The sequence below is a fragment of the Nerophis lumbriciformis genome, linkage group LG03, assembly GCF_033978685.3.
Source record: "Nerophis lumbriciformis linkage group LG03, RoL_Nlum_v2.1, whole genome shotgun sequence".
Taxonomy (NCBI): Eukaryota; Metazoa; Chordata; class Actinopteri; order Syngnathiformes; family Syngnathidae; genus Nerophis; species Nerophis lumbriciformis.
Window position 1 is genome coordinate 26,804,868 of NC_084550.2, and position 26,633 is coordinate 26,831,500.

Sequence of the window (26,633 nt, forward strand, 5' to 3'; positions counted from 1 at the left end):
ATTTTGAGTAAAATTATGACTTTTGTCATCATTTTGCCAAGTGAAATTCCGATTATTATTATTATGATATTGCAAAAATTGTGACTTTTGTCGAGTCAAAGTATGACTCTTTTCATAAATATGCCAAAAGTTTAAGCTTTCCTTGTAAAAAATGAGTACTTATTCATGTAAAATTATTAGTTTTGAATGCAAAATGGTGACATTTGTCATATAAAATCCAGACTTTTATCACACTATTGCCAATTTTTTATTTTTTTTTGTAAAACAGTAAACATTTTTGAGTAAAATGATAACTTTTGTCAGCATTTTGCCAAGTGAAATTCCGATTATTATTATAATATTGCCAACATTTTAAAGTTTTCTTCTAAAATTGTGACTTTTGTCGAATGAAATTCCAACTCTTTTAATAAAATTGCCAAAATGTTAAGCTTTTCTTGTAAATTGCGACTGTTATTGAGTAAAATTCCAACTGTTATCATAATATTGCACAGATGTTCAGTCATCACACAAGTTAATATACATTGAATTATTGACATTATTTACAATAAACATGTTCGATGTTCATTAATATGGATTGTTTCCGTACAACAGATAATTATATAATACTAATACCATTAAAAACAATTCTTATTATCACAGAGTGAATGCTTATTCACCTTATATTGTGCTTAAATTGAATATTGTCATTTATTTCCTCTACATATAAGGTGCTTTTGATAACCATCCACAAGCTTCTGCTTGAATTTTTGACCACTCCTCTTGACAAAATTGGTGCGGTTCAGCTAAATGTGTTGGTTTTCCTGACATGTACTTGTTTCTTCAGCATTGTCCACACGTTTAAGTCAGGACTTTTGGGAAGGCCATTCTAAAAACCTTCATTCTAGCCTGATTTAGCCATTCCTTAACCACTTTCGACGTTTGTTTGGGATCATTGTCCTGCTGGAACACCCGACTGTGCCCCAGACCCACCTCCGGGCTGATGATTTTAGGTTGAAGATAATCCTCCTTTTTCATTGTCCCATTTACCAGTATCATTGGCAGCAAAACAGGCCCGGAGCATAATACTACCACCACCATGCTTGGCGGTAGGAGTAGTGTTCCTGGGATTAAAGGCCTCACCTTTTCTCCTCCAAACATATTGCTGGGTATTGTGGGCAAACAGCTCCATTTTTGTTTCATATGACATCACATGGACAAAGATCAAACCTTCTGGAGGAAAGTTCGGTCAGAAAACCAACAAATTTAGCTGCAAATGTTGTGCTGAAGGTTTTAAGTGTTGTACGTGCATACAAATTTGTTATGTTTATCCTCCTTTGTTGAGAAGAATTGTTTGGTTAGCAGGTTTTAGTTTGCTTTGTATATATTATTAGCTGCATCAAACCATTGAAATTCAATATATTTCAATAAATAAAGGGTTTGAGTCTTCTCCATATGGGAACGCTTGAGTACATTTCAAATAAGCGTGATATTATACGAGTACACACGGGCTAAATGAGTGATTCCACCGTCCTCCAGGATGATGTTAGTGGACAATTATGCAGCTGGGCTCTCCTGGGATTGAGTCCCCGAGGTGTGAGGGTCTTCAAACCGTGTGCTGACTAAAGCATTCTCAGTCATGGGCTGCGTGCCCTCTCCCTGACACCGCAACGCTCGGCAGGAAGTCAGTCTTCGGACCATTGGACCACCGTCCATCAAGAGGACTGACAACCTGGACGCTCCTGGTATGGAGGAGAGGCTGGCTTTCTGCACATCTGCACTTGCTTTTTTTTTAAATTTTATTTTCAAACGTGCGGAATGTCAGGGGACAGGAGGGTAGTAAGACAAACTCTGCCATTATGCGTCATTTTAGAGATGTTAGAAAAAAGAAAAAAAAGGGAGTTAAAAAAAAAAAATCAAAAGTGGTAAAAAAAAAAAAAAGTGCTAAAAAAAATAAAAAAATATAAAAGGTGGTAAAAAAATTTCAATAAATAAAAAAGAGGTGGTAAAAAAAGAGTGCCCGTCGACTTCATCATTTGTATCATATAAGGTGAAGTCAGCAGTTTCACCTAATGAAAAAATCTACTTTGTGGTGATGAGGCTGACTTTCTGCACATATGCACTTGCTTTTTTTAAATTTTTAAAAATTTTTTTTTTTTTAAACTTGCTGAATGTCAGGGTACAGGAGGGTAGTAAGACAAACTCTGCCATTATGCGTCATTTTAGAGATGTTAGAAAAAATAAAAAAAAGGGGGTTAAAAAAAAATAAATCAAAAGTGGTAAAAAATTTTTTTAAAAAGTGGTAAAAAAATAAATAAATAAATAAATATAAAAGGTGGTAAAAAAATGTTTAATAAATAAAAAAAGAGGTGGTAAAAAAAGAGTGCCCGTCGACTTCATCATTTGTATCATATAAGGTGAAGTCAGCAGTTTCACCTAATTAGAAAATCTACTTTGTGGCCATGAGGCTGACTTTCTGCACATCTGCACTTGCTTTTTTTTATTTTATTTCTTAAAATGTTTTATTTTATTTTTTTAAACTTGCTGAATGTCAGGGGACAGGAGGGTAGTAAGACAAACTCTGCCTTTATGTGTCATTTTAGGGATGTTAGAAAAAAGATAAAAAGGGGATTAAAAAGAAGAAAAAAAAAATCAAAAGTGGTAAAAAAAATAAAATAAAAAAAGTGGTAAAAAAATAAATAAATAAAAAAGGTGGTAAAATTATTTTTAATAAATAAAAAAGAGGTGGTAAAAAAAGAGTGCCCATCGACTTCATCATGTGTATCATATAAGGTGAAGTCAGCAGTTTCACCTAATTAGAAAATCTACTTTGTGGCCATGAGGCTAATTTTCTGCACATCTGCACTTGCTTCTTATTTTTTTGTTTTTATTTTTTTCAAAAACTTGCAGAATGTCGGGGCACAGGAGGGTAGTAAGACAAATTCTGCCATTATGCGTCATTTGAGAGATGTTAAACAAATAAATAAATTAATTTGAAAAAAGTGGTAAAAATAAATAAAAAAATAAATAAAAAAGGTGGTAAAAAAATAATAAAAAAGGTGGTAAAAAATGTTTTAAAACTTAAGAGGTGGTAAAAAAAAGAGTGCCCGTCGACTTTGTCATGTGTATCATACAAGGTGAAGTCAGCAGTTTCACCTAATGAGAAAATCTACTTTGTGGCTATGAGGCTGACTTTTTGCTCATCTGCACTTGCTTTTTTAAATTTATTTATTTATTTTTTATTTTTTTCAAAAACTTGCTGAATGTTGGGGGACAGGAGGGTAGTAAGACAAACTCTGCCATTATGCGTCATTTTAGAGATGTAAAAAATAATAATAATAATAATAAAAAAAGTGAAAAATAAAATAAAATAAAAAGGTGGTAAAAAAAGAAAAAAAGAGGTGGTAAAAAAAAGAGTGCCCGTTGACTTCATCATGTGTATCATATAAGGTGAAGTCAGCAGTTTCACCTAATGAGAAAATCGACTTTGTGGTGATGAGGCTGACTTTCTGCACATCTGCACTTGCTTTTTTTTAATTTTTATTTTAATTTTTTTTCAAAAACTTGCTGAATTTCAGGGGACAAGAGGGTAGTAAGACAAACTCTGCCGTTATGCATCATGTTAGAGATGTAAAAAAAAAAGAAAAGAAAAAAAAGATACAAATAAATAAATAAAAACGTGGTTAAAAAAAAAAAAAAAAAAGAAAAAAAAAGAAAAGAGGTGGTAAAAAAAGTGCCCGTTGACTTCATCATTTGTATCACATACTGTAAGGTGAAGTCAGCAGTTTCACCTAATGAGAAAATCTACTTTGTGGCGATGAGCCTGACTTTCTGCACATATGCACTTTCTTTTATTTATTTGTTTTTTAATTTTTAATTTATTTTTTTCAAAAACTTGCTGAATGTCGGGGGACAGGAGGGTAGTAAGACAAACTCTGCCATTATGCGTCATTTGAGCGATGTTAAAAAAATAAATAAATAAATTTGAAAAAAAGGGTAAAAAAATAAAATAAAATAAAATAAAAAAGGTGGGATTTTTTTTTTTTTTAAAAGTGGTACTTTTTTTTTTTTTTAATTAAGAGGTGGTAAAAAAAGAGTGCCTGTCGACTTCATCATTTGTATCATATAAGGTGAAGTCAGCAGTTTCACCTAATTAGAAAATCTACTTTAAAGTTAAAGTTAAAGTTAAAGTACCAATGATTGTCACACGCACACACTAGGTGTGGCGAGATTATTCTCTGCATTTGACCCATCACCCTTGATCACCCCCTGGGAGGTGAGGGGAGCAGTGGGCAGCAGCGGTGGCCGCGCCCGGGAATCATTTTTGGTGATTTAACCCCCAATTCCAACCCTTGATGCTGAGTGCCAAGCAGGGAGGTAATGGGTCCCATTTTTATAGTCTTTGGTATGACTCGGCCGGGATTTGAACTCACAACCTACCGATCTCAGGGCGGACACTCTAACCACTAGGCCACTGAGTAGGTACTTTTTGGCGATGAGGCTGACTTTTGCACATCTGCACTTGCTTTTATTTATTTATTGTTTTTTAAATTTTTATTTATTTTTATTTTTTTTCAAAAACTTGCTGAATGTCGGGGGACATGAGGGTAGTAAGACAAACTCTGCCATTATGCGACATTTTAGAGATGTTAAAAAAAAATTACAAAAAATAAGAAAGGGTAAAAAACTAAAATATAAAAATAAAAAAGGTGTTAAAAAAATAGATTAAAAAAATGAAGAGGTGGTAAAAAAAGAGTGCCTGTCGACTTCTTCATTTGTATCATATAAGGAGGGTAGTAAGACAAACTCTGACATTATGCGTCATTTTTGAGATGTTAAAAAAAAAGTTTAAAAAAAGGTGGTAAAATATATATATATATATATTTTTTTTAATTAAGAGGTGGTAAAAAAAGAGTGCCCGTCAAAAATTTTTTAACACCTTTTTAATTTTGTAATTTAGTTTTTTTTTTTTTTTTAAACTTGCTTTTTAAACTTTTTTTTTTTTTTTAAACTTGCTTTTTAAACTTGCTTCTACCCTCCTGTCCCCGACAGGAGGGTAGAAGACAAACTCTGCCATTATGCATCATTTTAGAGATGTTAAAAAAAAAAAAAAAAGAAAAAAAAAGAAAAAAAAGAAAAGTGTTAAAAAAAAAAGAGAACAAAAAATAAAAAAGGTGGTAAAAAAAATAAATAAATAAAAAAGAAGTGGTAAAAAAAGAGTGCCCGTCGACTTCATCATTTGTATCACATAAGGTGAAGTCAGCAGTTTCACCTAATGAGAAAATCTACTTTGTGGCCATGAGGCTGACTTTCTGCACATATGCATTTGCTTTTTTTAAATTTTATTATTTTTTCAAAAACTTGCTGAATGTTGGGGGACAGGAGGGTAGTAAGACAAACTCTGCCATTATGCGTCATTTTAGATATGTTAAAAATAAATAAATATATAAATAAATAAAAAAGTGGTCAAAAAATAAAATAAAAGAATAAAAAAGGTGGTAAAATAAAAAAAAATTAAAAAAGAGGTGGTAAAAAAAGAGTGCTCGTTGACTTCATCATTTGTATCATATAAGGAGGGTAATAAGTCAAACTCTGACATTATGCGTCATTTTTGAGATTGACAAGACGTGGTCCTTGGATTGTGTTTTCCCGGAATGCAAAGGAAAGTTTGCGCGGGCAAGGCGTGAATGTGAGTACATTTTTATTTTGTCACTAACAAACTACAAAAAGGAATAAACAAAAGACGCGCACAAGGCGGAGATAAACTTGGCTAAGTAAACAAAACTAGGACAAAGGCAAAACCATGGACGTGAAACTAATAAACACTTACTGTGACAAGAGCAAAACAAAAACTTACTTGGCATGGCAGGAAGCAAACACTATGGAATAAGCAGGGCATGATAATGACAGCGGTAAACAGAGTTAGAAAGAATAATGTCACCAGGACGAACAACAGAAACAGACAGGCTTAAATAGCAGTGACATGATCAGTGAAAACAGGTGCGTGACATGACAGGTGAAAACTAATGCGTTGCTATGGTGACAAACAAACAAAAGTGCACAGAGTCCAAAAACAAATCCGAACATGACTAAAACAAAACATGATCACACAGACATGACAGAGATGTTAAAAAAAAGTTTAAAAAAAGGGGGTAAAAAAAAAAGAAAAAGGTAATAAAACTTTTTTTTTTTTTTTTTAATTAAGAGGTGGTAAAAAAGAGTGCCCGTCGAATGTTTTTTAACACCTTTTTAATTTTGTAATTTTTTTTTTTTTTTTTACATTTTAATTTTTTAATTTTTTTTTTTAAAACTTGCTTAATGTCGGGGGACAGGAGGGTAGAAGACAAACTCTGCCATTATGTGTCATTTTAGAGATGTTAAAAAAAAAGAAAAAAGAAATAAAAAAGTGAAAAAAGTGAAAAAATAAAATTAAATAAAAAGGTGGTAAAAAAGAAAAAAAAAAGAAAAAAAAAAGTTTTTAAAAAAAAGAGTGCCCGTCGACTTCATCATGTGTATCATATAAGGTGAAGTCAGCAGTTTCACCTAATGAGAATATCTACTTTGTGGCGATGAGGCTGACTTTCTGCACATCTGCACTTGCTTTTTTTTAAAAATGTTTATTTATTTTTTAAACTTGCTGAATGTCGGGGGACAGGAGGGTAGTAAGACAAACTCTGCCATTATGCGTCTAATGAGAGATGTTAAAAAAATAAATTAATTAATTAGAAAAAAGTGGTAAAAAAATAAAAAATAAAAAAAGGTGGTAAATTTTTTTTTAAATAAAATAAAAAAGGTGGTAAAAAAAATTAAAAAAATTAAGAGGTGGTAAAAAAAGAGTGCCCGTCGACTTCATCATTTGTATCATATAAGGTGAAGTCAGCAGTTTCACCTAATGAGAAAATCTACTTTGTGGCCATGAGGCCCTTTATGAGCTGTGTCATCCAAAACGTATGGACGTAACGTCCGCCGGGACTTAATAGTTTTTATTTTATGGTGCGTGGGGGTAAACCCACTTAACCCAAAGATATATCTCCGCGCCCGCAGAACCAACTTTGACGAGCGCGGAAGATAAAAGCAGTCGGGGTGAAAAGAAAATTTCCCTCAACAGAACAGGGATTTGATTTATTGCAGGGTGTATTTAATACCTGTACTATATTGCAGGGTGTATTTAATACCTGTACTATATTGCAGGGTGTATTTAATACCTGTACTATATTGCAGGGTGTATTTAATACATGTGCTATATTGCAGGGTGTAGTTAATACCTGTACTATATTGCAGGGTGTATTTAATACCTGTGCTAAATTGCAGGGTGTATTTAATACCTGTACTATATTGCAGGGTGTATTTAATACCTGTACTATACGCTTATAAAATGGTGCGGTTTCTTCGCTGAAGGCCATAATGCTAATAGTTAACAAAGACGCTGAAAATATGTGTTATTGTTTGTGCTACGGCGCTATCTTCTGGACGAGTTCACCCACTGCAGGTGCTGCAGTGCCCTTCTGTTTAGACTGAGCTTTCAACCGGAAGTAGAAGTGCCATTTCGTTTTCTCGCCGTCCATAGCCTCTCTACCCGTATGGATTCTTCATTCGTCACTCCCTGCAACGCTTGAAAGTTTTACAATGCAACTAAAACAACTCTTGCTCAAAGCCACAATGCTAATAGTTAGCGAAGACACTGAAAATATGTGTTATTGTTTGTGCTATGGCGCTATTTTTTGGACGAGTTCACCCACTGCAGGTGCTGTGCCCTTCCGTTTAGACTGAGCTTTCAACCGGAAGTAGAAGTGCAGGGTAAAGAGGCTATGGACGGCGAGAAAACGAAACGGCACTTCTACTTCCGGTTGAAAGCTCGGTCTTTTTTCTTATAAAAAATTGGGAATAATTTCTCATATTCTTTCTGTTTCTGTAAAATTGCAATATTTTCTTGTAAAATTATTACTTTTTAATGTAAAATTATTAGTTTTTAATGTAAAATTATTAGTTTTTAATGCAAAATGGTGACATTTGTCATATAAAATTCTGACTTTTATCACAATTTTGCCTTTTTTTTTTTTTTTTTTTGTAAAACAGTAAAAATGTTTTAGTAAAATTATGACGTTTGTCATCATTTTGCCAAGTGAAATTCTGATTATTATTATAATATTGCCAAAATGTTAAAAATGTTCTTATACAATTGTGACTTTTGTCGAGTCAAATTATGACTATTTTCATAAATATGCCAACATTTTAATTTTTTCTTGTAAAACTGCGAATGTTATTTAGTAAAATTCCAACTTTGATCAAAATATTGCACAAATGTTCAGTTTTTCTTGTAAGATTGAGACTTTTTAATGTAAAATTATTACTTTTTAATGCAAAATGGTGACATTTGTCATATAAAATTCTGACTTTTATCGCAATAATGCCATCTTTGTTGTTGTTTTTGTAAAACAGTAAAATATTTTTAATAAAATTATGACTTTTGTCATCATTTTGCCAAGTAAAATTCAGATTATTATTATTATAATATTGCCAACATTTTAAAGTTTTCTTCTAAAATTGTTACTTTTTCATGCAAAATGGTGACATTTGTCATATACAATTCTGACTTATCACAATATTGCCCATTTTGTTGTTGATCTTGTAAAACAGAAAACATTTTTTAGTAAAATTATGACTTTTGTCATCATTTTGCCAAGTAAAATTCCGATTATTATTGCAATATTACCAAAATGTTAAAGTTTTCTTATAAAATTGTGACTTTTGTCTAGTCAAATTACGACTCTTTTCATAAATATGCCAACATGTTAAACTTTTCTTGTAAAATTATTGCTTTTTCATATAAATTATTAGTTTTTAATGCAAAATGGTGGACATTTGTCATTTAAAATTCTGACTTTTATCACAATATTGCAATTTTTTTGTAGTTCTTGTAAAATAGTGACATTTTTTGAGTAAAATTATGACTTTTGTCATAATTTTGCCAAGTAAAATTCCGATTATTATTATAATATTGCCAAAATGTTAAAGTTTTCTTATAAAATTGTGATTTTTGTCGAGTCAAATTACGACTCTTTTCATAAATATTCCAAAAGTTTAAGCTTTCCTTGTAAAATTGTGACTGTTATTGAGTAAAATTCCAACTTTTATCATAACATTGCACAGATATTCAGTTTTTCTAGTAAAATTAACACTTTTTAATGCAAAATTATTACTTTTTAATGCAAAATGGTGAAATTTGTCATATAAAATTCAGACTTTTATTGCAATAATGCCATCTTTGTTGTTGATCTTGTAAAACAGTAAAACATTTTTAGTAAAATTATGACTTTTGTCATCATTTTGCCAAGTAAAATTCAGATTATTATTATTATAATATTGCCAACATTTTAAAGTTTTCTTATAAAATTGTGACTTTTGTCGAGTCAAATTAGGACTATTTTCATAAATATGCCAAAAGTTTAAGCTTTCCTTGTAAAATTATTACTTTTTCATGTAAAATTGTTACTTTTTCATGCAAAAGGGTGACATTTGTCATATACAATTCTGACTTATCACAATATTACTAATTTTTTGTTGTTGTTCTTGTAAAACAGTAAAAAAAAAAATTTAGTAAAATGATGACTTTTGTCATCATTTTGCCAAGTGAAATTCCGATTATTATTATAATATTGCCAAAATGTTAAAAATGTTCTTATAAAATTGTGACTTTTGTCGAGTCGAATTAGGACTATTTTCATAAATATGCCAAAAGTTTAAGCTTTCCTTGTAAAATTATTACTTTTTCATGTAAAATTGGTACTTTTTCATGCAAAATGGTGACATTTGTCATATACAATTCTGACTTATCACAATATTGCCCATTTTGTTGTTGATCTTGTAAAACAGAAAACATTTTTTAGTAAAATGATGACTTTTGTCATCATTTTGCCAAGTGAAATTCCCATTATTATTATAATATTGCCAAAATGTTAAAGTTTCTTATAAACTTGTGACTTTTGTCGAGTCAAATTACGACTCTTTTCATAAATATTCCAAAAGTTTAAGCTTTCCTTGTAAAATTGCGACTGTTATTGAGTAAAATTCCAACTTTTATCATAACATTGCACAGATATTCAGTTTTTCTAGTAAAATTAACACTTTTTAATGCAAAATGGTGAAATTTGTCGTATAAAATTCAGACTTTTATCGCAATAATGCCATCTTTGTTGTTGATCTTGTAAAACAGTAAAACATTTTTAGTAAAATTAGGACTTTTGTCATCATTTTGCAAAGTGAAATTCTGATTATTATTATAATATTGCCAACATTTTAAAGTTTTCTTATAAAATTGTGACTTTTGTCGAGTCAAATTAGGACTATTTTCATAAATATGCCAAAAGTTTAAGCTTTCCTTGTAAAATTATTACTTTTTCATGTAAAATTGTTACTTTTTCATGCAAAACGGTGACATATGTCATATACAATTCTGACTTATCACAATATTGCCCATTTTGTTGTTGTTCTTGTAAAACAGTAAACATTTTTTTGTAAAATTATGACTTTTGTCATCATTTTGCCAAGTAAAATTCCGATTATTATTGCAATATTACCAAAATGTTAAAGTTTTCTTATAAAATTGTGACTTTTGTCGAGTCAAATTACGACTTTTTTCATAAATATGCCAACATGTTAAGCTTTTCTTGTAAAATTATTACTTTTTCCATGTAAATTATTAGTTTTTAATGCAAAATGGTGACATTTGTCATATAAAATTCTGACTTTTATCATAATATTGCCATTTTTTTTGTTGTTCTTGTAAAATAGTGAATTTTTTTGAGTAGAATTATGACTTTTGTCATCATTTTGCCAAGTAAAATTCCGATTATATTGCCAAAATGTTAAAGTTTTCTTGTAAAATTGTGATTTTTGTCGAATCAAAATAAGACTCTTTTCATAAATATTCCAAAAGTTTAAGCTTTTCTTGTAAAATTGCGACTGTTTTAGAGTAAAATTCCAACTTTATCATAATATTGCACAAATGTTCAGTTTTTCTTGTAAAATTGCGACTTTTTAATGTAAAATTATTACTTTTTAATGCAAAATGGTGACATTTGTCATATGAAATTCTGAGTTTTATAACAATATTGCCTTTTTTTTCTTGTTGTTCTTGTAAAATAGTAAAATTTTGGAGTAAAGTTATGACCTTTGTCATAATTTTGCCAAGTGAAATTCCGATGATTATTATAATATTGCCAAAATGTTAAAATTTTCTTGTAAAATTGTGACATTTTTTTGAGTCAAATTATGACTCTTTTCATAAGTATGCCAAAAGTTTAAGCTTTCCTTGTAAAATTATTACTTTTTCATGTAAAATTGTTACTTTTTCATGCAAAATGGTGACATTTGTCATATAAAATTCTGACTTATCACAATATTGCCAATTTTTTGTTGTTGTTCTTGTAAAACAGTAAAAAAAAAAATTAGTAAAATTATGACTTTTGTCATCATTTTGCCAAGTAAAATTCCGATTATTATTGCAATATTGCCAAAATGTTAAAGTTTTCTTATAAAATTGTGACTTTTGTCGAGTCAAATTACGACTTTTTTCATAAATATGCCAACATGTTAAGCTTTTCTTGTAAAATTATTACTTTTTCCATATAAATTATTACTTTTTCATGCAAAATGGTGACATTTGTCATTTAAAATTCTGACTTTTATCACAATATTGCCCATTTTTTTGTTGTTCTTGTAAAACAGTACAAATGTTTCAGTAAAATGATGACTTTTGTCATCATTTTGCCAAGTGAAATTCCGATTATTATTATAATATTGCCAAAATGTTAAAAATGTTCTTATACAATTGTGACTTTTGTCGAGTCAAATTACGACTATTTTCATAAATATGCCAACATTTTAATTTTTTCTTGTAAAACTGCGACTGTTATTGAGTAAAATTCCAACTTTGATCATAATATTGCACAAATGTTCAGTTTTTCTTGTAAGATTGAGACTTTTTAATGTAAAATTATTACTTTTTAATGCAAAATGGTGACATTTGTCATATAAAATTCTGACGTTTATCACAATATTGCCATTTTTTTTGTTGTTCTTGTAAAACAGTGACATTTTTTTGAGTAAAATTATGACTGTTGTCATCATTTTGCCAAGTGAAATTCCCATTATTATTATAATATTGCCAAAATGTTAAAGTTTCTTATAAAATTGTGACTTTTGTCGAGTCAAATTACAACTCTTTTCTTAAATATTCCAAAAGTTTAAGCTTTCCTTGTAAAATTGCGACTGTTATTGAGTAAAATTCCAACTTTTATCATAACATTGCACAGATATTCAGTTTTTCTAGTAAAATTAACACTTTTTAATGTAAAATTAATTACTTTTTATGCAAAATGGTGAAATTTGTCGTATAAAATTCAGACTTTTATCGCAATAATGCCATCTTTGTTGTTGATCTTGTAAAACAGTAAAACATTTTTAGTAAAATTATGACTTTTGTCATCATTTTGCCAAGTAAAATTCAGATTATTATTATTATAATATTGCCAACATTTTAAAGTTTTCTTATAAAATTGTGACTTTTGTCGAGTCAAATTAGGACTATTTTCATAAATATGCCAAAAGTTTAAGCTTTCCTTGTAAAATTATTACTTTTTCATGTAAAATTGTTACTTTTTCATGCAAAATGGTGACATTTGTCATATAAAATTCTGACTTATCACAATATTGCCATTTTTTTGTTGTTGTTCTTGTAAAACAGTAAAAAAATTTTTAGTAAAATGATGACTTTTGTCATCATTTTGCAAAGTGAAATTCTGATTATTATTATAATATTGCCAAAATGTTAAAAATGTTCTTATACAATTGTGACTTTTGTCGAGTCAAATTATGACTATTTTCATAAATATGCCAACATTTTAATTTTTTCTTGTAAAACTGCGAATGTTATTTAGTAAAATTCCAACTTTGATCATAATATTGCACAAATGTTCAGTTTTTCTTGTAAGATTGAGACTTTTTAATGTAAAATTATTACTTTTTAATGCAAAATGGTGACATTTGTCATATAAAATTCTGACTTTTATCGCAATAATGCCATCTTTGTTGTTGTTTTTGTAAAACAGTAAAACATTTTTAGTAAAATTATGACTTTTGTCATCATTTTGCCAAGTAAAATTCAGATTATTATTATTATAATATTGCCAACATTTTAAAGTTTTCTTCTAAAATTGTTACTTTTTCATGCAAAATGGTGACATTTGTCATATACAATTCTGACTTATCACAATATTGCCCATTTTGTTGTTGATCTTGTAAAACAGTAAACATTTTTTAGTAAAATTATGACTTTTGTCATCATTTTGCCAAGTAAAATTCCGATTATTATTGCAATATTACCAAAATGTTAAAGTTTTCTTATAAAATTGTGACTTTTGTCGAGTCAAATTACGACTCTTTTCATAAATATGCCAACATGTTAAACTTTTCTTGTAAAATTATTGCTTTTTCATATAAATTATTAGTTTTTAATGCAAAATGGTGACATTTGTCATATAAAATTCTGACGTTTATCACAATATTGCCATTTTTTTTGTTGTTCTTGTAAAACAGTGACATTTTTTTGAGTAAAATTATGACTGTTGTCATCATTTTGCCAAGTGAAATTCCCATTATTATTATAATATTGCCAAAATGTTAAAGTTTCTTATAAAATTGTGACTTTTGTCGAGTCAAATTACAACTCTTTTCTTAAATATTCCAAAAGTTTAAGCTTTCCTTGTAAAATTGCGACTGTTATTGAGTAAAATTCCAACTTTTATCATAACATTGCACAGATATTCAGTTTTTCTAGTAAAATTAACACTTTTTAATGTAAAATTAATTACTTTTTATGCAAAATGGTGAAATTTGTCGTATAAAATTCAGACTTTTATTGCAATAATGTCATCTTTGTTGTTGATCTTGTAAAACAGTAAAACATTTTTAGTAAAATTATGACTTTTGTCATCATTTTGCCAAGTAAAATTCAGATTATTATTATTATAATATTGCCAACATTTTAAAGTTTTCTTATAAAATTGTGACTTTTGTCGAGTCAAATTAGGACTATTTTCATAAATATGCCAAAAGTTTAAGCTTTCCTTGTAAAATTATTACTTTTTCATGTAAAATTGTTACTTTTTCATGCAAAATGGTGACATTTGTCATATAAAATTCTGACTTATCACAATATTGCCATTTTTTTGTTGTTGTTCTTGTAAAACAGTAAAAAAAAATTTAGTAAAATGATGACTTTTGTCATCATTTTGCCAAGTGAAATTCTGATTATTATTATAATATTGCCAAAATGTTAAAAATGTTCTTATACAATTGTGACTTCTGTCGAGTCAAATTATGACTATTTTCATAAATATGCCAACATTTTAATTTTTTCTTGTAAAACTGCGAATGTTATTTAGTAAAATTCCAACTTTGATCATAATATTGCACAAATGTTCAGTTTTTCTTGTAAGATTGAGACTTTTTAATGTAAAATTATTACTTTTTAATGCAAAATGGTGACATTTGTCATATAAAATTCTGACTTTTATCGCAATAATGCCATCTTTGTTGTTGTTTTTGTAAAACAGTAAAACATTTTTAGTAAAATTATGACTTTTGTCATCATTTTGCCAAGTAAAATTCAGATTATTATTATTATAATATTGCCAACATTTTAAAGTTTTCTTCTAAAATTGTTACTTTTTCATGCAAAATGGTGACATTTGTCATATACAATTCTGACTTATCACAATATTGCCCATTTTGTTGTTGATCTTGTAAAACAGTAAACATTTTTTAGTAAAATTATGACTTTTGTCATCATTTTGCCAAGTAAAATTCCGATTATTATTGCAATATTACCAAAATGTTAAAGTTTTCTTATAAAATTGTGACTTTTGTCGAGTCAAATTACGACTCTTTTCATAAATATGCCAACATGTTAAACTTTTCTTGTAAAATTATTGCTTTTTCATATAAATTATTAGTTTTTAATGCAAAATGGTGGACATTTGTCATTTAAAATTCTGACTTTTATCACAATATTGCAATTTTTTTGTAGTTCTTGTAAAATAGTGACATTTTTTGAGTAAAATTATGACTTTTGTCATAATTTTGCCAAGTAAAATTCCGATTATTATAATAATATTGCCAAAATGTTAAAGTTTTCTTATAAAATTGTGATTTTTGTCGAGTCAAATTACGACTCTTTTCATAAATATTCCAAAAGTTTAAGCTTTCCTTGTAAAATTGTGACTGTTATTGAGTAAAATTCCAACTTTTATCATAACATTGCACAGATATTCAGTTTTTCTAGTAAAATTAACACTTTTTAATGCAAAATTATTACTTTTTAATGCAAAATGGTGAAATTTGTCATATAAAATTCAGACTTTTATTGCAATAATGCCATCTTTGTTGTTGATCTTGTAAAACAGTAAAACATTTTTAGTAAAATTATGACTTTTGTCATCATTTTGCCAAGTAAAATTCAGATTATTATTATTATAATATTGCCAACATTTTAAAGTTTTCTTATAAAATTGTGACTTTTGTCGAGTCAAATTAGGACTATTTTCATAAATATGCCAAAAGTTTAAGCTTTCCTTGTAAAATTATTACTTTTTCATGTAAAATTGTTACTTTTTCATGCAAAATGGTGACATTTGTCATATACAATTCTGACTTATCACAATATTACTAATTTTTTGTTGTTGTTCTTGTAAAACAGTAAAAAAAAATTTTAGTAAAATGATGACTTTTGTCATCATTTTGCCAAGTGAAATTCCGATTATTATTATAATATTGCCAAAATGTTAAAAATGTTCTTATAAAATTGTGACTTTTGTCGAGTCGAATTAGGACTATTTTCATAAATATGCCAAAAGTTTAAGCTTTCCTTGTAAAATTATTACTTTTTCATGTAAAATTGGTACTTTTTCATGCAAAATGGTGACATTTGTCATATACAATTCTGACTTATCACAATATTGCTAATTTTTTGTTGTTGTTCTTGTAAAACAGTAAAAAAATTTTTTAGTAAAATGATGACTTTTGTCATCATTTTGCCAAGTGAAATTCCCATTATTATTATAATATTGCCAAAATGTTAAAGTTTCTTATAAACTTGTGACTTTTGTCGAGTCAAATTACGACTCTTTTCATAAATATTCCAAAAGTTTAAGCTTTCCTTGTAAAATTGCGACTGTTATTGAGTAAAATTCCAACTTTTATCATAACATTGCACAGATATTCAGTTTTTCTAGTAAAATTAACACTTTTTAATGCAAAATGGTGAAATTTGTCGTATAAAATTCAGACTTTTATCGCAATAATGCCATCTTTGTTGTTGATCTTGTAAAACAGTAAAACATTTTTAGTAAAAATAGGACTTTTGTCATCATTTTGCAAAGTGAAATTCTGATTATTATTATAATATTGCCAACATTTTAAAGTTTTCTTATAAAATTGTGACTTTTGTCGAGTCAAATTAGGACTATTTTCATAAATATGCCAAAAGTTTAAGCTTTCCTTGTAAAATTATTACTTTTTCATGTAAAATTGTTACTTTTTCATGCAAAACGGTGACATATGTCATATACAATTCTGACTTATCACAATATTGCCCATTTTGTTGTTGTTCTTGTAAAACAGTAAACATTTTTTTGTAAAATTATGACTTTTGTCATCATTTTGCCAAGTAAAATTCCGATTATTATTGCAATATTACCAAAATGTTAAAGTTTTCTTATAAAATTGTGACTTTTGTCGAGTCAAATTACGACTTTTTTCATAAATATGCCAACATGTTAAGCTTTTCTTGTAAAATTATTACTTTTTCCATGTAAATTATTAGTTTTTAATGCAAAATGGTGACATTTGTCATATAAAATTCTGACTTTTATCATAATATTGCCATTTTTTTTGTTGTTCTTGTAAAATAGTGAATTTTTTTGAGTAGAATTATGACTTTTGTCATCATTTTGCCAAGTAAAATTCCGATTATATTGCCAAAATGTTAAAGTTTTCTTGTAAAATTGTGATTTTTGTCGAATCAAAATAAGACTCTTTTCATAAATATTCCAAAAGTTTAAGCTTTTCTTGTAAAATTGCGACTGTTTTAGAGTAAAATTCCAACTTTATCATAATATTGCACAAATGTTCAGTTTTTCTTGTAAAATTGCGACTTTTTAATGTAAAATTATTACTTTTTAATGCAAAATGGTGACATTTGTCATATGAAATTCTGAGTTTTGTAACAATATTGCCTTTTTTTTCTTGTTGTTCTTGTAAAATAGTAAAATTTTGGAGTAAAGTTATGACCTTTGTCATCATTTTGCCAAGTGAAATTCCGATGATTATTATAATATTGCCAAAATGTTAAAATTTTCTTGTAAAATTGTGACATTTTTTTGAGTCAAATTATGACTCTTTTCATAAGTATGCCAAAAGTTTAAGCTTTCCTTGTAAAATTATTACTTTTTCATGTAAAATTGTTACTTTTTCATGCAAAATGGTGACATTTGTCATATAAAATTCTGACTTATCACAATATTGCCAATTTTTTGTTGTTGTTCTTGTAAAACAGTAAAAAAAAAATAGTAAAATTATGACTTTTGTCATCATTTTGCCAAGTAAAATTCCGATTATTATTGCAATATTGCCAAAATGTTAAAGTTTTCTTATAAAATTGTGACTTTTGTCGAGTCAAATTACGACTTTTTTCATAAATATGCCAACATGTTAAGCTTTTCTTGTAAAATTATTACTTTTTCCATATAAATTATTACTTTTTCATGCAAAATGGTGACATTTGTCATTTAAAATTCTGACTTTTATCACAATATTGCCCATTTTTTTGTTGTTCTTGTAAAACAGTACAAATGTTTCAGTAAAATGATGACTTTTGTCATCATTTTGCCAAGTGAAATTCCGATTATTATTATAATATTGCCAAAATGTTAAAAATGTTCTTATACAATTGTGACTTTTGTCGAGTCAAATTACGACTATTTTCATAAATATGCCAACATTTTAATTTTTTCTTGTAAAACTGCGACTGTTATTGAGTAAAATTCCAACTTTGATCATAATATTGCACAAATGTTCAGTTTTTCTTATAAGATTGAGACTTTTTAATGTAAAATTATTACTTTTTAATGCAAAATGGTGACATTTGTCATATAAAATTCTGACGTTTATCACAATATTGCCATTTTTTTTGTTGTTCTTGTAAAACAGTGACATTTTTTTGAGTAAAATTATGACTGTTGTCATCATTTTGCCAAGTGAAATTCCCATTATTATTATAATATTGCCAAAATGTTAAAGTTTCTTATAAAATTGTGACTTTTGTCGAGTCAAATTACAACTCTTTTCTTAAATATTCCAAAAGTTTAAGCTTTCCTTGTAAAATTGCGACTGTTATTGAGTAAAATTCCAACTTTTATCATAACATTGCACAGATATTCAGTTTTTCTAGTAAAATTAACACTTTTTAATGTAAAATTAATTACTTTTTATGCAAAATGGTGAAATTTGTCGTATAAAATTCAGACTTTTATCGCAATAATGCCATCTTTGTTGTTGATCTTGTAAAACAGTAAAACATTTTTAGTAAAATTATGACTTTTGTCATCATTTTGCCAAGTAAAATTCTGATTATTATTATTATAATATTGCCAACATTTTAAAGTTTTCTTATAAAATTGTGACTTTTGTCGAGTCAAATTAGGACTATTTTCATAAATATGCCAAAAGTTTAAGCTTTCCTTGTAAAATTATTACTTTTTCATGTAAAATTGTTACTTTTTCATGCAAAATGGTGACATTTGTCATATAAAATTCTGACTTATCACAATATTGCCATTTTTTTGTTGTTGTTCTTGTAAAACAGTAAAAAAAAATTTAGTAAAATGATGACTTTTGTCATCATTTTGCCAAGTAAAATTCCGATTATTATTGCAATATTGCCAAAATGTTAAAGTTTTCTTATAAAATTGTGACTTTTGTCGAGTCATATTATGACTCTTTTCATAAATATGCCAACATGTTAAACTTTTCTTGTAAAATTATTGCTTTTTCATAAAAATAATTAGTTTTTAATGCAAAATAGTGACATTTGTCTTATAAAATTCTGACTTTTATCACAATATTGCCATTTTTTTTGTTGTTCTTGTAAAATAGTGACATTTTTTGAGTAAAATTATGACTTTTGTCATCATTTTGCCAAGTAAAATTCCGATTATATTGCCAAAATGTTAAAGTTTTCTTATAAAATTGTGATTTTTGTCGAGTCAAATTACGACTCTTTTCATAAATATTCCAAAAGTTTAAGCTTTTCTTGTAAAATTGCGACTGTTTTTGAGTAAAATTACAACTTTATCATAATATTGCACAAATGTTCAGTTTTTCTTGTAAAATTACGACTTTTTCATGTACAATTATTACTTTTTAATGCAAAATGGTGACATTTGTCATATACAATTCTGACTTTTATCACAATATTGCCATTTTTGTTGTTGTTCTTGTAAAACAGTAAAAAATTTGAGTAAAATGATGACATTTGTCATCATTTTGCCAAGTGAAATTCCCATTATTATTATAATATTGCCAAAATGTTAAAGTTTTCTTATAAAATTGTGACTTTTGTCGAGTCAAAGTACGACTCTTTTCATAAATATGCCAAAAGGTTAAGCTTTTCTCGTAAAATTGCGACTGTTATTGAGTAAAATTCCAACTTTTATCATAATATTGCACAAATGTTCAGTTTTTCTTGTCAAATGTTGACTTGTGCTGAGTAAAATGATGACTTCTATTATATTACTGCCAAAATTCTAAGTTTTTCTTGTAAAATTGTGACCTTTTTCTTGTGAAATTCCAACTCATTTTTCACAACAAGCTTTTTTTATATGTGCATAGTATGTATATATTATTAATGTTGTAAATACACTTCTTTATATATCTAGAAAGGCTGGTCCTAAAGAGTTAGGCACTTTTCTCAGGTCTCCAGAAGGTACGAAGTACACAAATGTGTGTGTGTGTGTGTGTGTGTGTGTGTGTGTGTGTGTGTGTGTGACCTGGTATCTGTCGGAGTGGTGCGCGTCGTCAGACGAGAGTGGTGAGACCACAGGAGACTCTCCCTCCCGCTTGATGTGCACCGACAGCAGCATGGACTGGACAGAAAAGAGATAGTTGGACATAAAACAGTAAATATTAAGGAGCAAGTAGGAGCCGTTTCAATGTAACTAAAACAATTCTTACTCACTAAACCCTCCCATGTGTGATGTCTGCAGGAGTGTTTTCATGCATGTTTGTACGTGTCAGCTAATATGCTAACATTACGAGTGTCTGTGTTAGCATTATTAACTTACAACGGCATTCTTTTTGTGTTGTTTCAGTTCCGCAAATTCCTCGGTAAATTCACCAAAATATGACCATGGAGTTATTGAGTCTGTTTAGCTGGTTGGAGAGCTAGCTTCCCCAGCTCGCGGGTCCATGACCATGACTTCTGTTTTGTTTGATCAGCCGTTTTACTGCCGCCTTACAAGCGCCGCTCGGAAACAATTAGGGCACGTAAATAAACATTTACACAGAATAGTTCTGTGTAAATAAATCGTTTCACAGCACCTGCGCCCTATACTCTGGTGCGGCTTATATACGGAAACATATAGTCTATAGTACGGAAAGTACTATCATTTTCTTTCAAGTGGAGGACTACAGAAAAAGGAATGACCAAACAAGCCACACACACACACTGAGCAGGACAACACAGGACACATACATATATACATATATATATACTGTTCATATATATATATTAGGGTTGTACGGTATACCGGTATTAGTATAGACAATGTATAATAGATAGTATTTATGTTATTCACATGTGAATAATGCTGTTTAATAGGCTGTATTTATGTATTCACATGTGAATAATGCTGTATAACAGACTGTATTTATATTATCCACATGTGAATAATGCTGTATAATAGACTTTGTTTATATTATTCACATGTGAATAATGCTGTATAATAGACTGTATTTATATTATTCATGTGTGAATAATGCTGTATAATAGACTTTGTTTATATTATTAACATGTGAATAATACTGTATAATAGACTGTATTTATGTTATTCACATGTGAATAATGATGTATAATAGACTGTATTAATATTATTCACATGTGAATAATGCTGTATAATAGACTGTGTTTATATTATTCACATGTGAATAATGCTGTATAATAGACTGTGTTTATATTATTCACATGTAAATAATGCTGTATAATAGACTGTATTTATGTTATTCACATGTGAATAATGCTGTATAATAGACTGTATTTATATTATTCACATGTGAATAATGCCTGTATAATAGACTGTATTTATATTTTTCACATGTGAATAATGCTGTATAATAGACTGTATTTATATTATTCACATGTGAATAATCCTGTATAATAGACTGTATTTATGTTATTCACATGTGAATAATGCTGTATAATAGACTGTATTTATACTATTCACATGTGAATAATCCTGTATAATAGACTGTATTTATGTTATTCACATGTGAATAATGCTGTATAATAGACTGTATTTATGTTATTCACATGTGAATAATGCTGTATAATAGACTGTATTTATGTTATTCACATGTGAATAAAGCTGTATAACAGACTGTATTTATATTATTCACATGTAAATAATGCTGTATAATTGACTGTATTTATATTATTCACATGTGAATAATGCTGTATAATAGACTGTGTTTATATTATTCACATGTGAATAATGCTGTATAATAGACTTTGTTTATGTTATTCACATGTGAATAATGCTGTATAATAGACTGTATTTATATTATTCACATGTGAATAATCCTGTATAATAGACTGTATTTATTTTATTCACATGTGAATAATGCTCTATAATAGACTGTTTATATTATTCACATGTGAATAATGCTGTACAATAGACTGTATTTATGTTATTCACATGTGAATAATGATGTATAATAGACAGTATTAATATTATTCACATGTGAATAATGCTGTATAACAGACTGTATTTATATTATTCACATGTGAATAATGCTGTATAATAGACTGTATTTATATTATTCACATGTGAATATAATAGACTTTGTTTATATTATTCACATGTGAATAATGCTGTATAATAGACTGTATTTATGTTATTCACATGTGAATAATGCTGTATAACAGACTGTATTTATATTATTCACTTGTGAATAATGCTGTATAATAGACTGTATTTATATTATTCACATGTGAATAATGCTGTATAATAGACTGTATTTATATTATTCACATGTGAATAATGCTGTATAATAGACTGTATTTATGTTATTCACATGTGAATAATGCTGTATAATAGACTGCATTTATGTTATTCACATGTGAATAATGCTGTATAATAGACTGTATTTATGTTATTCACATATGAATAATGCTGTATAATAGACTGTATTTATGTTATTCACATGTGAATAATGCTGTATAATAGACTGTATTTATGTTATTCAGATGTGAATAATGCTGAATAATAGACTGTATTTATGTTATTCACATGTGAATAATGCTGTATAATAGACTGTATTTATGTTTTTCACATGTGAATAACGCTGTATAATAGACTGTATTTATACTATTCACATGTGAATAATCCTGTATAATAGACTGTATTTTTGTTATTCACATGTGAATAATGCTGTATAACAGACTGTATTTATATTATTCACATGTAAATAATGCTGTATAATAGACTGTATTTATATTATTCACATGTGAATAATGCTGTATAATAGACTGTGTTTATATTATTCACATGTGAATAATGCTGTATAATAGACTGTATTTATATTATTCACATGTGAATAATGCTGTATAATAGACTGTATTTATATTATTCACATGTGAATAATGCTGTATAATAGACTGTATTTATATTATTCACATGTGAATAATCCTGTATAATAGACTGTATTTATGTTATTCACATGTGAATAATGCTGCATAATAGACTGTATTTATATTATTCACATGTGAATGCTGTATAATAGACTGTATTTATATTATTCACATGTGAATAATGCTGTATAATAGACTGTGTTTATATTATTCACATGTAAAAAATACTTAAGTGTTTATCGTCTATTGTGAGCAAACTGTGGTGCTAAATTTCCTCCAGGGATCAATAAAGTACTTTCTATTCTATTCTAAATGGACGAGTAGATTAATAATATTTTTCTTTACAGTTTGTCCCTCATAATGTAGACAAAATAATAGGTAGATAAACAACACAATATGTTACTGCATAGAATAATTAGGAGCCTTTGTTTGTTTACTTACTACTAAAAGACAAGTTGTCTAGTATGTTCAACATTTTATTTAAGGACTAAATGACAATAATAAACATATGTTTCATGTACCCTAAGATTTTTTGTTACAATAAAGACAATAATAAAAAATTTTGTGGTCCCCTTTATTTAGAAAAGTAGCAAAATATTAAAAGTATCGGGACAACCCTAATATACATACATACATATATATATATATATATATATATGTATATATGTATATGAATGAGTCCGTGACAAAAAACCAAGGGGAATTCCTCAATGAAGTAAAAAAAAAAAAGACACAAATATCCGCAGTGTGCACACGTTCTTCTGTTTTCTATGAAATATTTGTCTTCACAATGGCCTACTATTAATCAAGTGGAAAGGGGCAGAGCAGACGCTTAAGTGGTGGACAGCAGTAATCTAATAAAGATATGTGAGAAATGACCAAGCTCCAGTGCTGCTGTAGTAAATTGGACATTATGCATGGTGCTTTTTATGCCAGTGTGTGTGTGTGTGTGTGTGCGTGCAGTTTTTTTTGTCTTGCTTTGAAAAGGTCAGGGTTTGTAGAGAATATGTAATGACATTTAACAGTATTGTGCTGTAAAGAAAGTAGCAAAAAAGCTAGCATAAAAAGCCAAAAGCAAACATTGGCCGTAAAAACGGTATCAGCAGGGTTAACGTAGACAAGTGTGCGAACAAAACGAGACGTTAAGCACCGAGCTACGTGAATGTAATGCTGAGCTACAAGAGGAGGTAATCTTGTCTTTTTGGCGTTTGTCTCAGAGCAATTGTCCATTAAAAAGGGTATGTACCCATTCAATTGGCCCATTTCCTTTTTTATTCGTGAATAGCGTCGTCATGGTAACACAAAATGTCCCCCAACTTAAAATACCCCAGTCGGCGTAAACGAGACCTTTCCGACGGTATAACATATGTGGGGGTTCGTTGGACGGTTCGTCCCGCATTAATCAAAAGTATACATGCAGCAATGTTAATATTTGTTTACATGTCCCTTTTTCACCGCAATAAGGCACTTTTGGTAGCCATCCACAAGCTTCTGGCGAGCTTCCGGTAGAATTTACGTTATAGGCAGGGTTAACGTAGACAAGTGTGCGAACAAAACGAGACGTTAAGCACCGAGCTACGTGAAAGTAATGCTGAGCTACAAGAGGAGGTAATCTTGTCTTTTTGGCGTTTGTCTCAGAGCAATTGTCCATTAAAAAGGGTATGTACCCATTCAATTGGCCCATTTCTTTTTTTATTCGTGAATAGCGTCGTCATGGAAACACGAAATGTTCCCAACTTAAAATACCGCAGTCGGCGTAAACGAGACCTTTCCGACTGTATAACATATGTGGGGGTTCGTTGGATGGTTCGTCCCGCATTAATCAAAAGTATACATGCAGCAATGTTAATATTTGTTTACATGTCCTTTTTTCACCGCAATCAGGCACTTTTGGTAGAATTTACGTTATGGGCAGGGTTAACGTAGACAAGTGTGCGAACAAAATGAGACGTTAAGCACCGAGCTACGTGAAAGTAATGCTGAGCTACAAGAGGAGGTAGTCTTGTCTTTTTGGCGTTTGTCTCAGAGCAATCGTCCATTAAAAAGGTTTGTACCCATTCAATTGGCCCATTTTAAAAAAGGCTTAAAAACCCTTCTTTTTAAAAAAGCCTCTTTTTTTTTTAGATATATGCATACTAGTTTTAGCTATTTGGCTGTTCTAGTTTTTATTTTTATTTATTTTTTATTATCTTTTTATTTAAATTTTAGATTTTTTTATTTATATATATATATATATATATATATATATATATTTTTTTTTTTAAATTTATTTATTCATTTATTTAATTTATTTATTTATTTATTTTTTTTATTAAATTTCTTTTTTGAATATATATATTTTATTTATTAATTAATTTTATTTAATTGTTTGTTTATTTATTTATTTTTAATATTTTTTAAATTCTTTTTTATTATCTTTTTATTTAAATGTTTAATTTTTTATTTTATATATATATATATATATATATATATATAAATATATATATATATATATTTTTTTAAATTTATTTAAATTTTTTTTTTTTTTTTGTGCTTTTTTTGTTTTATTTTTTATTTAAATGATTTATTTTTTTATATATTTTTTTTATTTAGTTTGTATTTTTAATTTTGATTTCTTTATTTAAAAATGTTTTATTTTTATTTTTATTTTTTTTAATTATCTTTTTATTTTTATTTTTTATTTTTTATTTTATATATATATATATATACATATATATATACATATATATATATATATGTGTGTATATATATATATATATATATATATATATATATATATATATATATATATATATATATATATATATATTATTTTTTTTTAATTGTATTTTTGTTTTTATGTTTTTTATATCTTTATTTTATTTTATTTTTTAATTATTTTTTTTAATACACTGTAGCACTTTGAGGTTGTTTACTCAATGTGAAGTGCTTTTTACAAATAAAATATATTATTACTATTATTCTTTTTTTATTCGTGAATAGCGTTGTCATGGTAACACGCAATGTTCCCAACTTAAAATACCCCCGTCGGCGTGAGCGAGACCTTTACGACGGTATAACATGTGTGGGGGTTTGTTGGCCGGTTCGTCCCGAATTAATCGTAAGAGAAACGTGCGTAACTATAAGAATAAAAGTTGACCTATGAGCAAAAATAATATTTTTATTATGGGCCTGCTGCAATGCAAGCAGGCCCAAAATAAAAATATCAGACATACCTTTTATTGTATAGGTATGTGCTGCTCTGCAAATGTTGTATTTATTAAGAAAGGTATTCTGTTTGGGGACTTACTGATTAGAATTTTTTTTTAAATTAAAATTCCCTAAAAAAAATGCCTTTACTAGCCACATTAGCATCGCATCTTTTAGCGAGTGACAAGGAAAATCAAGTTGAGGAAGGCACGTCGAGGCTAATCTCTGCCCCGACGGGGTGATGCATACCAGAGAGAAGAATGGCGACATATGCGCCGCGCTGACCCTCGCCACGTTCCACGGCCTGCAGCCGCATACTAAGCGACGGCGAGGAGATGCGCGGTCACGCCTGGAAGAGGAAGACCGGGTTGTCGGCCCCTCAACCCCGCTTTGCCTGCCACTCCCAAAACCCGGCCCGCAGACGGTTTTGTGAGTGGCGCCATAAGCTGAGGTCAGCACCCGAAGGCGCGTGAGGGAATGATAATGTGGCCACTAAATTATCGGA

At 28.7% G+C, this 26,633-nt stretch overlaps 1 protein-coding gene across 7 annotated transcripts in view; it reads right to left on the bottom strand.

Moving 5' to 3' along the window:
- Window positions 1–26,633, bottom strand: part of rnf220a (ring finger protein 220a) — a 482,952-nt gene that overhangs the window by 59,059 nt on the left and 397,260 nt on the right. For all 7 annotated transcript variants that reach the window (XM_061936166.2, XM_061936135.2, XM_061936152.2 and 4 more), the window contains one exon: window positions 20,082–20,177. In XM_061936166.2, the coding sequence (XP_061792150.2) occupies window positions 20,082–20,177 (96 nt within the window). The remainder of the gene's footprint in view (window positions 1–20,081; window positions 20,178–26,633) is intronic.